General features: G+C 34.1%; 3 protein-coding genes across 3 annotated transcripts; 1 reads left to right on the forward strand and 2 right to left on the reverse strand.

Annotated features, from left to right (window-relative positions):
- Window positions 1-245: 245 nt before the first annotated feature.
- TRIADDRAFT_6313 (uncharacterized protein) lies at window positions 246-788 on the reverse strand (the record flags this gene model as incomplete). The annotated part of the gene is made up of 1 exon (XM_002112904.1): window positions 246-788. A coding segment is annotated over one exon (543 nt), but the record flags the coding sequence as incomplete, so codon positions are not given.
- Window positions 789-2,363: 1,575 nt separating this feature from the next.
- Window positions 2,364-8,748, forward strand: TRIADDRAFT_56581 (uncharacterized protein; the record flags this gene model as incomplete). The annotated part of the gene is made up of 18 exons (XM_002112463.1): window positions 2,364-2,487; window positions 4,528-4,627; window positions 4,742-4,856; window positions 5,249-5,361; window positions 5,461-5,522; window positions 5,641-5,699; window positions 5,874-5,924; window positions 6,066-6,174; window positions 6,263-6,357; window positions 6,436-6,574; window positions 6,824-6,972; window positions 7,068-7,120; window positions 7,196-7,290; window positions 7,507-7,610; window positions 7,714-8,061; window positions 8,152-8,256; window positions 8,404-8,508; window positions 8,608-8,748. 18 exons carry the CDS (start codon window positions 2,364-2,366, stop codon window positions 8,746-8,748), a joined length of 2,067 nt encoding a protein of 688 aa, XP_002112499.1.
- A 545-nt stretch (window positions 8,749-9,293) lies between these two features.
- On the reverse strand, window positions 9,294-13,305 carry TRIADDRAFT_56582 (uncharacterized protein; the record flags this gene model as incomplete). Its single annotated transcript, XM_002112905.1, has 13 exons — window positions 9,294-9,359; window positions 9,465-9,526; window positions 9,683-9,746; window positions 9,866-9,911; window positions 10,817-10,848; window positions 10,980-11,101; window positions 11,288-11,380; window positions 11,501-11,583; window positions 12,132-12,324; window positions 12,415-12,468; window positions 12,638-12,713; window positions 12,986-13,095; window positions 13,242-13,305. 13 exons carry the CDS (start codon window positions 13,303-13,305, stop codon window positions 9,294-9,296), a joined length of 1,065 nt encoding a protein of 354 aa, XP_002112941.1.
- Between the last annotated feature and the right edge of the window lie 244 nt (window positions 13,306-13,549).

Consider the following 13,549-nt stretch of genomic DNA (forward strand, 5'->3'; position numbering starts at 1 on the left):
CAAGGCCGCAGCCTATTGCGAGTTGATGGTGAAATTGATAGACATACTGTACTGTATGTATTTTAACATTGACAATCACTATAATCGTTAGTACATATACAACAGCTGGATATGGTGGTATAGGGCATATTCATTTGACAAAAAGTTCAATCATTAAGTGATCCATTCATTGTCCATCGGTTGAGTAGGAGTAGCGGTGGATCAGGGTAACATTATCGCCTCTTGCTGATTGCTTTTTTAGTGATTTTGCCTTTTTTCCCTTCGGGAAACATCCATTGAAAAAATGTGGACATCTCTGGTAGGTCTTTCGATTGTTGTAAGACATTCATGTTTTGAAGTTCTTTCTGTACTTCTGGATCATTGGTTGATAGTAATTTGGGTAAGACAACAACAAGTAATAAAGGCAAGACCATCATAATGACCATAGGATTATATAATATATCGGCCATTTTCCATGATTGGCGTTGCTCGAAGAATTGCATCGGCTCTTTAGCACGTAATTTTAGAGGATAAGGAAGGATTGATACTTGCGATGGTTGTAAATAGTTGACTTTTCGAGCTCTAATTTTGCCTTTACTACGACTAATATCAACTCTTACTGGCTCGAAATAGTAATTGGGTGATGCCACATGAACAATATGTGAACCAGCAGGAACATTATGAACGGTGAAAGAGCCATCGTATTGCAGGAAGCCGATCAATTTGGTTCCATCAACTAATATTTTTGTACGCGTTGTCCATTCTAGTTGGCGTTCATTAGGTAGAGAAACTTTCCCTTCAATTTTATAAAGCTCTTCAGCGATGACGAAAGAGTTCAATATTACATAAAAGATGCCAATGGATATCCAACGAATTGCCGTCGCCATGATTTCTGTCTTGGCCAACTACACAAGTATTGACTACAGAAAAGGGAAGCTACAGACAGACAGCAAAGGACGGATGAACATTGCGTACTTTTGCGTACGTTTACTGTACACAGTGTACAGTACAGTGCTGTACTGTACAGTCTGTACTCAGTGTACTGTACTGTAGTCCACAAGCATGTCCCGTACCAATGCAGTATACTTGCATGGAGAAATTTTCCCTTCAATTTTATAAAGCTCTTCAGCGATGACGAAAGAGTTCAATGTTGCATAAAAGATGCCAATGGATATCCAACGAATTGCCGTCGCCATGATTTCTGTCTTGGCCAATTACACTCATGTGTCGGTGCTTTGCGTCAAGTATTGACTACAGAAAAGGGCAGCTACAGACAGATAACAGTGGACGGACGAATATTGCGTACTTTTGCGTACGTTTACTGTACAGTACACAGTGTACAGTGTACAGTGTACAGTACAGTGCTGAACTGTACAGTATTGTACTCATTGTACTGTAGTCCTGAAGCATGTCCCATACCAATGCAGTACACTTGCACGGAGAAACTTTCCCTTCAATTTTATAAAGCTCTTCAGCGATGACGAAAGAGTTCAATGTTGCATAAAAGATGCCAATGGATATCCAATGAATTGCCGAGGCCATGATTTCTGTCTTGGCGAACTACACTCATGTGTGTCAGTGCTTTGCGTCAAGCATTGACTACAGAAAAGGACAGCTACAGACAGACAGCCGTAGAGGGGAATGCGTACGGTAGACGTAGAAGAGGGAGACCCCTCGTGCGCTGCGAATAAAGCAGACTACAGTATGACGTACACCACAACAGAAGTGCACAGTAAAGTGGTCTACAGCACTTTACACTGTAGATCACAATACTTTACACTGTGTCTAACAGTACTTTTCACCGTAGAAGAAGTACTGTACACTGTATTTTACAGTACTTTCCATTGTAATCTAAGGACTAAACACTGTACTGTACCGTACTCAGCAAACTGTAGTCCAGAAGCTGTAAGTACAGTACACTGTCACATACTGTAGGAGAGACTACCTACGGGACGACTTGTTCAATAACGTAGTCAAATAGTTGGCCTAAAGACAGTCCTGGACTACTGGAAAGAAGGAAGAGGGAGAGCGACTGACTTGACTAGACTAGCGAGCGATGTGTAGGCCGACTGTTTTGACGGGTCAACTGTACTACTGACCAGTGTACAGTACGCCGTTGCGGCTAGGTTGGTTTTGCACAGTAGAGTGTACAATGGCAGTCGTAGCGTCTAGTAAAATGACCTGCCAAAATGTTGGGATAGGCATTTGCAGCAGGTTCCCCATGTGTCCTATCAGTATGACGCGTCATTTGCCAAGGTCGTGGTACAGTGTACAAAGACGAGCGCTATACTGTACCGTATCGGACCGGACCGATCTGTTCCGTTCCGTACTGTCTGTGCCAAGCGTGTCTTCCTCTGTCTTAGCGTCCCATCAACTGTTCCAACATGGCAGGCGCAAAATTTACTTACGATGAAAGTGGCAATACGTTCTATTACTTTGCAACTTCCTTCTATTTAATGATATTAATCCCCTTGACATATTATTACCGCCCTAAGAAGGAAAAGAAAGGTAAGATTGCATTTCATAATGACTCCCCTTGCCATACTACCATCATTCTTGCATGGTATCATTACACATGCTTGGATGGATGCTATGCTAACTACTCACAGGTGGAAAATGATATTCAATCAATCAATCAATCAGTTCAAATACTGAGTAATAGGAATCAATAGTAGTATTTCTCATTTCAATTTGGCATCAACTTGCCATCGAGGATACAGTTGGACATGGGTACACAGTATGTTTTATGTCCGATGTACTTGTAAGTAGACTACATGCCGTCAACAAAGTACAGTACCCGTTATTCATGAATTCTCATCATAATGGACGACTGCATTTCTCATTGGATTACGATTGAATATGGTCAACAAATATTTTACTTTCAGTTTTACTGGCTAACATAGCCATTTCTTGTACTAAAGGATAGTCATTTTATGAGTTATAAGTCCATTGCCATACACATGGATTGTATTACTAAGTTGACATATTCAATCCATACAGTTACAAGAATGAAACCCAACTGTAGTAATTCATTCAATGATATAATTATACTTTCTTCTTAAAATCCAATGGAAGAAGATCGTGTATACTAGAACAGATCGACATTCAATTCCTTTAGTAGTCACCATAATATCATTCTTTGCATGGACACTTGAAATAAATGTCTTACATAAAAATTTCTACTGGTTGATTTCAATTTGACAATACTGTAGTGGATGCTACTGTAGTAATCAAACGATAAATTGCATTTACTCAACGAGTAGAATGAATACTTGCTATAGTAGCCATGATCATTGGAGTATATCGACTTAAGCTGTATAGTAGCTCTTTCTATTGATAAAGCTATACTTTGTTGAAGATTTAAAACTTACATTGTACAGTATTACAGTCCGCTATCAAAAAAATAATTCAAATCCTGTCAAACTTGAAATTATAAAGAAACACTACGCTACATTCATATTCTGAATGACATGGATTGACTACTCTGATATACGGTATATTCTACAGGAGATCAATCATGCTGATAGACTATATGTTTCTATGCTTGGATTGTATTAATACAGTATATAATATGTTCATGACCAAGGTATTGGATCATTCCCAGGAAATAACCGATTCCCGGAATTGATCGTAACATATATACTGTTATTACACAAGATGTACAACGTTCTTGGATCTTTCGTACGCTATCATGACCATCATGGCTTAGAAAGTGCTCACTGTAGCGTACATCTGACAGTATTCTGATATCGACAAATAATTTTATCTTCAATAACTAGGTGTATCGTTCCTGACATCATCATAATCCATGCATTAGTACGATTGTAGATACAACGAATCATGAATTCGTAGGTTTACTAATATTATAAGGGTTGATCGATACGTACATTTCACATGATATTCACTTTCATTTTATCGCCAAACCTACTTTAACGACCCATAGTATACTAACCATTAACAACCACACTTCCAATCGACCTTATACGAGTAGAATATTATACGCGTGTATCGACTGCAGTATTCCGCTATTCAATGGATCAGCATGATATACTATAGTAATTTAGTAATCCATGGATATACCAATATGTGTTATTTCGGACAAATCTAGGGCTAGTTTTTTTTGAATTCATCGTTTCTACATATAGCCTTTGCTGACCGCATGTATCTACTTTCATCGTAGACTCTCTTTCATTTGTACTACAGTGTTACTAGATAATGCTTTCCCGTTACTAATTGATCTTCTCAATTGAATAAGATTAATACGTCCCTGGATTGAAAACACCTTCATGATTCTTCACTTCTAGATGTAGTAGTATCTATCTTGCATCTTCTATGATAAACCACTCTTAGGTTACCTAACCCCAACCCTTACCGACTTACGGCTTTCTTTACTAATATAATTAGTCAAACCTTATTAATATGATAATACTATACGCGTTTTATTAAATTAGTAGCTCGAAAGCATGTTTTATGTACATCTTTCACGATATAACGTTTATATCTGTAAATGTTAATAAATACTAATCATGGATTCATTGACTACGATAGATAGTACACAAGACGACAGCAATGATTGTCAATGTCATGGATGTATTGATAAACGTGCGTTTTTGAAGAAAACATCTCATAAAAAATCCAATCGTAAAATGTAAGTCTAATCTATACAAAGTTGAAAACTATTGCAATTGAATTCCCTGCTATTGAAATAGACGCAATGTATATTCCCTACGAAATATTCTAATGAAGACCTTCATTTCATTAGATATATAATACTAGTTATTGCCTGGATTATAGCTGCTATCATCGTTTATAAAGTGTCGTCAATGAAAAATGAGGCAGTGGCATTCGATCCATATGAAATACTAAAAATTAGTGAAGTAAGATCCACTGTATCGACATTGGGTTAACATATTACATGGTCGATCTTAGTAGCATTAGATTGATATAAGAGACTTCTAAAAGTCAATTTTTAAAAACTTATTGAGTGTGATAAAATTTCTTGTTATACGTAGACGTTATATCAATTTAGTAACTATATTTTGATATTTATTCTTTGAATCTCATGCGTCGGTTAAACAATCTTTATGCAATGTAAAACAATTTCTACGGCAGTATTATTAGCTTTTTGTCCTTACCTGATATCAATGTACTTGATTGTGTTTAACGATTGATATCAAATATTAAAGTTTCGGCTTATCATACTCGTATAATTGCAATATCATCACTACGAACTTATGTAAGCCCTCTTGCTTTTTCTTTACAAACCTAGGGTGCAATGCAAGCTCAAATTCGAGCAGCTTATCGTACACTTAGTAAAATTCACCATCCTGACAGAGGTGGAGATCCAAAAAAATTTATTATGATTTCTCGTGCGTACAAAGCGTAAGTTTATGCAGATATTATCGCTTGCATAATACTGATATTTTAACTAGACTAATTCTAACTTTCAATATTTCGTCAATGTTATCATGACTCCTTTAGACTAGCTAACGAAGAATCTCGTAAAATGTGGGAAGAATTCGGTGATCCCGATGGCCCTCGCGGTAATTTAACAATTTGATGACGCTGATAGAAAATATTGTACGAAATTTTATGTGTGATCAAACTTTTCGATGATGAGTATTCTCAATGACCCTTTTATTCAATCGTATATGTAATCAGAGATCAAGTTTGGTATCGCGTTGCCATCTTGGATTGTAGAAAAGAACAATTCATGGATGGTAAATACTTCATTAAATTTCTCTACACCACATAAACTATGATAAATTAAAAACTTATTGGTTCCTGTAGTAATTTTTCATCTCTTTATTTGTAGGTAGTACCTTTTAACTTGCTAGTGATAAATCTAACTATTAATCATAAAAATGATTGAGTGTTCCCTAAATTTTTTACAGATTGTTGCTTTCTATTTTATCGTATTCCTTGGTCTCCCTCCAGTTGGTTTGGTACGTAAACAGTTGTAATAGTTAGCTCCTCAAAGTTTTTTCTTTCGTTTAAATTGAATACAACCAATACAACTATTGTTATCTATTTTCGGCAATTGTAAATATTAAACTCTAATAATATATGGCTTAAACATTTAATAGTATTTTTGGTGGAGGCGTGCAGTTAAATATGGAGGCGATAAGGTTTATAGTGACACAGTAAAGCTTTTTACGTATCAAGTTCACAAAACTCATACCTTAGCAACGAGTCGTAAGTCAATTAATATCTTGTTTGTGATCGCAAATATAATAACTATCTAGATTACTTTTAAAAATTATGGCTACTTCGTACTTCTTAGGTGCATTAATGGTTTTGAGTGCAGCTTTTGAATTCTGTGGAAAAATGAATCCGGATATTAAAGAGAGAGAATCAGATAATGAAGATTTATCTAAGGTTAGTTTAAAAACTATTTCGTGCGTATTCTTCTCAGATTTACTTTAAATTTAAACGAGGGAACTCTATCCTTTATAGCTTGTCAGTAAACTTGGTTCTGAAGTAAAGATCGGGTGTAAAGAACAGCTATTGGGAGCACCATATTCTGTAAAAACCCGTGCATTATTACTCGCACATATGCAAAAAATGGAACTTCCGAGCAAAAATTTAAAAAATGGTATTCGTCTCACCTTCAACTTTATTCATATAATTAGGTAGTTAATCTGTTTTATCGTTAAATGCAATATGATATTTGTCTCTAAGATTTAGAATATGTTCTTAAGAAGTGCCCTCTTCTCATTCGTGAATTGATCAAATCGTGCTGCTTTATTCACTTAGTACTATTGTATCAGCGTAAGTTAAAATTTATCATATTTTATCTAATTAGTATTATCAAATACCAATTAATTTTTTAATATATTTCTAGAAGGACAAGTTCGAAATGTCTTTTCGTCCATTGAAAATATCCTTAAATTAAGTCAATGCCTTATTCAATGTACATGGGGAGATTTACATCCCATGTTACAGATACCTCACTTGAAACGTGAGATGCTGAGGCATTTTCAAACCAAGAAGGTGTTATAATTACAAAATGTTACAATATACTTGTATATACTCGTAGTTATGTAATATTAGGGCGAAAAACTAACGGGTGATACTCTATAAAATAGAGAAGTATAAGAACTATTACCGATCTGGTTGCATTACCTGCTGAAGATCGAAGGTATTTATTCAAACACCTTTTATTATTCTTACTGAATGTAATATTAAATTTCTACATTAATTTTTTGCTTTTCAGATCTTTATTGAGAACTCTGACTGACCAAGATTACAACGACGCAATGAAATTTTGTGCCAATTTACCATACTTGAGTATAACTGTCGATACGAAAGGTTCACCAAATTTTTAAGTTGTCCTAATTCATTCATGAAAGCTTCTTATTGATAACTGAAGTATAATACAGTTTTAGGAGAAAACATCGACTCTACTGTCATCACTACTAACTCAGTAATTACCTGTCAAGTATCGATTACTCGAAGCTCTTACGAGAAGGTAGCTGATAATTACAAAATACGGTAGATGACGTACTTAATTGTAAACTGCTGTAGTAGTTACACGATATCAAACAATTGTTTTACAGGAGTTATTTCATGAAGCAAATAAGGAAAAGAGTCTATCAGAAGAAATTGAAAATATTGGTCCAGATGATGAAGTACGATTTCACGCTAACTTTTTACCCCAAAATTTGTGAATTTTAGTAATAACGTGACAATGCACTTCTGTTACATTTTTTTTTATACCTTTCAACAAAATAGAATGAAAAGAAGGACCGTAATGCTCCTATGCAAAATCATAATTCTCGAAAAAAGCAAGGCAAAAATAAGAAATCTCAGAAATTTCAGAAAGGGAAGAAACCGGCTCAAAAGAAAATTACGAAAAAAGTCGAAGAAATTTCTACAGTACAGGATGAAGAGAGTGAAAATGATAATGCTGATGATGAAGAAGAGAATAAAAGTGATGCTGAATATAATTCTGATGATGACGATGTTGTAGCTAATGGTAAGGATGAGTGGGAAGTAAAAATGGAGAAGCGACACAAAGAATATTTATATGGCGATACGGTCCCTACTAGTCCGTTAGTTCATTGTCCATATTTTCCTGAGGTATTTATATCAATTATAAAGCTTTAGCGATATCTTATAGCTGATCGAAAGTGATCATTTTTAAATGACAGTATAAAATGCCACTTGCAGGAAAGACGAGAATCATGGTTTGTCTATCTCGCGGACAAAAAACATAGCCAGTTTTTAACAGAAAGGACCTTTTCATTTGTTGACGATCTCGTCGATACCAAGGAGGTTAGACATAAATTTTGTTTAATTCAACAGGTGGTATTGTATTTGATTCTTCTAGCGCTATTTAACTAGATTATTTTTCGGTAATCAATTATTCTCCATTTCCTATCTCTTTGTAAAATTCTAATGCCTTCTTTCTCACATAATTAGCTTACATTTCAATTTCCAGCACCGCCAAATATTGGTTCTTATGGATTTTGCGTTGTTGTTCGATCCGATTGTTACTTAGATGTCGATAAACGTGTTTATCATACGGTTTGTTAAATAAATTATTAACTGCAGCATAAAGTAGACAAATGTTACTCAAAGAAAATTTAGGTAAAATTGGCTGCTTTTCGCTATCATAATACGTAGATTAATGTTGAAGCACCAAAAGAATCTCACATAGCTGAAGTGAGTGATTTGGAATCGGAAACAGAAAGCGAAAGCGAAGACAATGGAGAAGATGTCACAGATTCGGGATCTGATGATTGGGACAATGAAGCTGAAGAGTAGAATAATATTGCTATTATGGATTTGAAGTACATTTTCAAGAATTGGTTTCATATATTGAACTCATATAGAAGCAGGCTTACCCTTTCATCAGATACTTTTATTTACATTTAATCGATTATAACGCACACATTTGATATATTATTAATTTTTGCGTGTGCATATATTATGATGTGTTGTAAGTCCGCTTATTTCTTCTACAACATGTATTACGACTGGTGTAAAACTTGTGTATTCATTACTGTAAACGATAAAAGTATTACACCATTAAACAGCAGCTCAGGCGAATTTATGGAAAGATCGTGGTTTAAATATTACTAGATCATGTTATAACTTTTTAGGTCATTGCTAATTAATTTACATTGGCCATTTCGCGTATTTAGTACAATATGAACTTGCAGATTTAAGTAGTGAACTTTTGACCACTAGTGTGATTGCTACAACTTCTATGGACCATTGGAAAGAGACCTGCTTTCTAGTAGTCTATGTGATTTTTAATCAACTCTTCTAACAAATTGAAAAATAAGTTGCCTTTATTGATGAATAATTCATGAATTGAAATTAGCCAAAAAGGTTGATAGGTGAACGCTAAACTGTTGAAGCCAAATTTCTTGCTGTAAAGGTGTAGTAAAATTAGTACGCATTTCGCTGGCTAACATATTTGGTTAATTTAAATAGAAAACTAACTTAATCAATATATCACAGCTGATGAAACCTACCGTATCGACTATCGTATTAGTTGTAGTATAACAGTTGCTAGATAACATCAAATCTGATTGTCCTAAATAATATGCGTTATGCAGGTTATGAGAATCCTAACAAGTCGCACGTTGCTTGTGATTACGGTACACAAAGTTCATGTTTGTATTGATTGTATTATTATAGTTGCTTTCTGATATAGGGCAAGAAGCAGAATAATAATAACTTAAATGCTTACCATACATCGATAAGATGGTCTCTTCATTTAGCCATATGGCTAATATAACGTCCTCTTTGCAAACCTTACCGTCATCAATTACAGTATAATTGATGAATTTAATAAGATCTCTCAAGAATATGACCATTAGAACAAACTAACTGTAAAATCCCAAAACTAAGTATTCATATACAGATTACATACTATTTTTCTGAGACACAGCTTTGCGTGAGCGACAGCCAAATTGCATCTGAAAATTTAAAAATATCTTATTTAAAGTATATTAAGTTATCATAACACGACAAAACGTAATCTAGGAATTAAATAAAATATTTTATCAAAACTAAATCTGGTGATATATAGTAAGAGATATTATATCAAACTTTACAATATACTGTAATCAACATAGTACCCACACGGTGTTAATTGCATTTAACGGGAACGTTAAGTTTAATTGGCAATCAAACAGAGATTGACGTCTTGCGAGGATATACTGCTCAACCAACGCTCTTGCATCATTAGGGAATTGAACTTCAAATTCTGATGCTAAATTAATAAGCTATTACAAAATGTATTACGAATCGATCAGGAAAAGTCTTAATTCGTAAATATTGTGATAGAAATAGTCCGCCTTTTATTTGCACTACGGTGAATGTAATTTACTTTATTATTTTTTTTATGTAACACTAACAATCAGGTTCGCAAAACATAGACATAATCCACTTTTACGAAATATTAACATAACTATGATATAGAAGCTGTAATATGCGTCATCATTCCATATTCAATACGCTATACTTTAGCTAAGGCTATTATATTAGCATCCACAACTTTACCGTCGTATGCATTACCGTATTGTAATCGATCGACTTAAGTCTGAATTGCTCACAGGAGTTGTTTGAAGTAACGACATTATTTGCTAGATCAATTCTTACACTTTTTGACCCCTCACATATAGAATCGTTGACCGGAATTACAAGATTAAATTGCCTAAAAGTGAAGTAAATCTGAGTAAGTAGACGTGATCTTCATCGCTGGAACTTGCAGTGCCATCGTGATTGCGGTATATATAGTCAGCGGTGTTGAAAGTATACGAAACAAAACAGTGTTAGGCTACAAATTCCTAACTGGTTATGAGAATAAAGATTGACCTACCTGACTAAGGATTCTGATATTCCAATTAATCTCTACGGAAATTATAGTACAGAACATCATAAAAATATCGAAACTTGCATACGCATTTAATGCGGTATACGTATTTGAATACCGTTTAGATAGTTTATTGATTAGTCAAAGTTTCTAAAATTTTGCTTCTTACATTTGCTGAACTAGACCAAACTGTGCAAGCTAAAGGGTAAAGAATGTGTGTTTGCTTATCAGTAAGACATTCTCCTTTATACTTTCGTGGAATCTCGACAGCGATTGATGAATCTTCCATCACTAAATAATATAAATTTCTGAAAATTGTGCAGATAACAAGCTCGATTCGAAATACTATGTAGTTTTAAAATTGCTAAACCTCAGTATTACTTTTTGGACACTTAAATTACACAGCCAAAGTTTGAAGAAAGAATTTTATATGTATGATACGCTCTAGAACTTATTTAGCTGCTTGATATGATTTACCTTTCCATAAGGCTTCTTTGTCTTCCTTTCTTTGAAAGTTTAAGTCATATATCAAGCAAATACCTGAATCTGCTAATGCAAGTGCGCCAGCCCCTAAGAATGACATAAAACTTACAATATTTAGTAATTTTATAAGATACGCATAGTCTGCTAATAAAATTTCGAGTATGGCAATAAAATTATAGTACCGGGACATGCGTTATGCGTATTTACCGTAGACCCAGTGATTATGATGATTATGCCAGGTGGTGGAAAAATCTGCAATTAGCTCTGTATTGGTTGTCTTATAAACTGCTCTAATAGGGAAGGTTTTGTTACATTAGCCATTTATTTTCATTTTATATAAGGATAATGTGTGTTATCTAACAATTACTGTGGTCAAAATGAAGTACACTGCAGTTTTTTAACTTTACTGTGTAAGATATCTAGGCAGGTGTTACCGTAAATACTTTCCATTCAACTAAATTTGGTTTCAGCTATATAAAGATGTTACAAAGTATGCTTGGTACAACATGTCTTTTATTTTATTTTATATTCCTGAACGTTAGTATTTAGACCAGACAATTCTATTATAAAATGATGTAATTATTCGTATACGTAATTATCAATAATATCGACTATTGATCTTTATTTACACCATTTTCTATACTAAAAAATAAAATTTGCTTATACAGTTTTTTTAAGGGATCTTTGTTGCATACAATCTATTAGCTAGATACAAAGATCAGGGCTTGCAGCGAATCTAGCCCCTCAATTCAACTGTCTACAGGTGTATATATATCATGACTACTCATATATGATATGGCCACAATGTATGAAAGCTATAGAAAATTGCGGCACTCACCTCTCACCAAGTAGACTCCCAAGTTTAAAAAGTCTCTCAATGGCCAAAGAATTTTCACTGACAGTTAAAATGTGTAATTTTGTTTTACTGTAAGAAATATTTTTAGACCAGCGGTGATCACTTCTGCTTGCAACTATACTGAGCAATATTCCGAGCTTTAACAAGAAGTAACTTCCACTTGGCGCGACATCGACTTTGGAGTAATTGACAATGCAGGTTTCGTTATACGCCGTAATCATCCGTACGCATATAGCTCAGTTAGTATGTTTAATTAACCTCCTACCTCCAAAGTCCAAGGACAGTTTAGCAGATAACCTCCATGGTGAATTGTTATATTCTAAAATGTATAGCGATTTACAAACAGTTTAGGTTCAGTCAACCGGCAAATAAATTAAATATTAATATTTGCCCCTTTAATGTAAAATACGTAAAATAATACTGGAGGAAAAACACAAATTGTTGAAATCTGATTTCTGAACGGCATACAGCATAACAATCCTCATTACCTTTTTGAAGTTTCCAGATATTTGAATAAGGGTCACACAAAGTACGCGGAGGTACTGATACAGTTTTGTTACAAACCTAACAAAGCAAATATCTAATTGTTATACTAAGTTTTAAAAATACCATACTGAGACAGTTTACATGAAAGAAGTGACTCAAATTGGTAAATTTTCGTATCTTTGAACACTTCTAACCTGTACAGCCTGTAAATTTAAGGAAATAAAACATTTCAGAATCTATATGAGTTACTTTGATGTTCTTCTATTTTCCTTAATGTTGTATAATGTTTGAAATCTAAAATATCCTGAGACTGGTTATGCTATCTATCATGTTATAATTAGCATTGTTACCTCAAACATCGGTTCTAACAATAACTTCTTATTAAAAGTAGAGATTGCATTTACGATTATGCCCGTAAACCTGTAACTACTACCTATCGTGATTTTCTTTATTAGATCATCTAAAAAGTAAATGCATAATGTAAAGCGAAACGTACGTACAAGAAGATTACGAGTGATCTATTAATTGAGTAAGTTATCATCAAAAGCTAGTAGAAACAGTGCCATAAATTGATTTTACATGAATGCCTAGGTTAAGTTGCATTACCTTTCAAGCAGATTTTCATAGCAGCTGAATAAGAAAAATCTTCTTTAATCCCATTTAAATCCATGGATGTGGTAACAAATATTTTTAGTTCGTCTTCATTCATAAATAATAGCATTACTTTCTTGGTTTCACATGAACATACTTTATATTTCAAGAAAAATTTGTTGATTGTACCAGCACCAACTTACAATTTATGTCATAAGTTAAGTTTAAAAGCTATATTGCAGTATCAATACTTATACTGCATAAGACATAATCGTAATGCAGTCAAACCACAAGATGATGCTTCGAAACACTGTTCATACCTG

Source organism: Trichoplax adhaerens, genomic scaffold (genome assembly GCF_000150275.1).
Source record: "Trichoplax adhaerens TRIADscaffold_5 genomic scaffold, whole genome shotgun sequence".
NCBI lineage: Eukaryota > Metazoa > Placozoa > Uniplacotomia > Trichoplacea > Trichoplacidae > Trichoplax > Trichoplax adhaerens.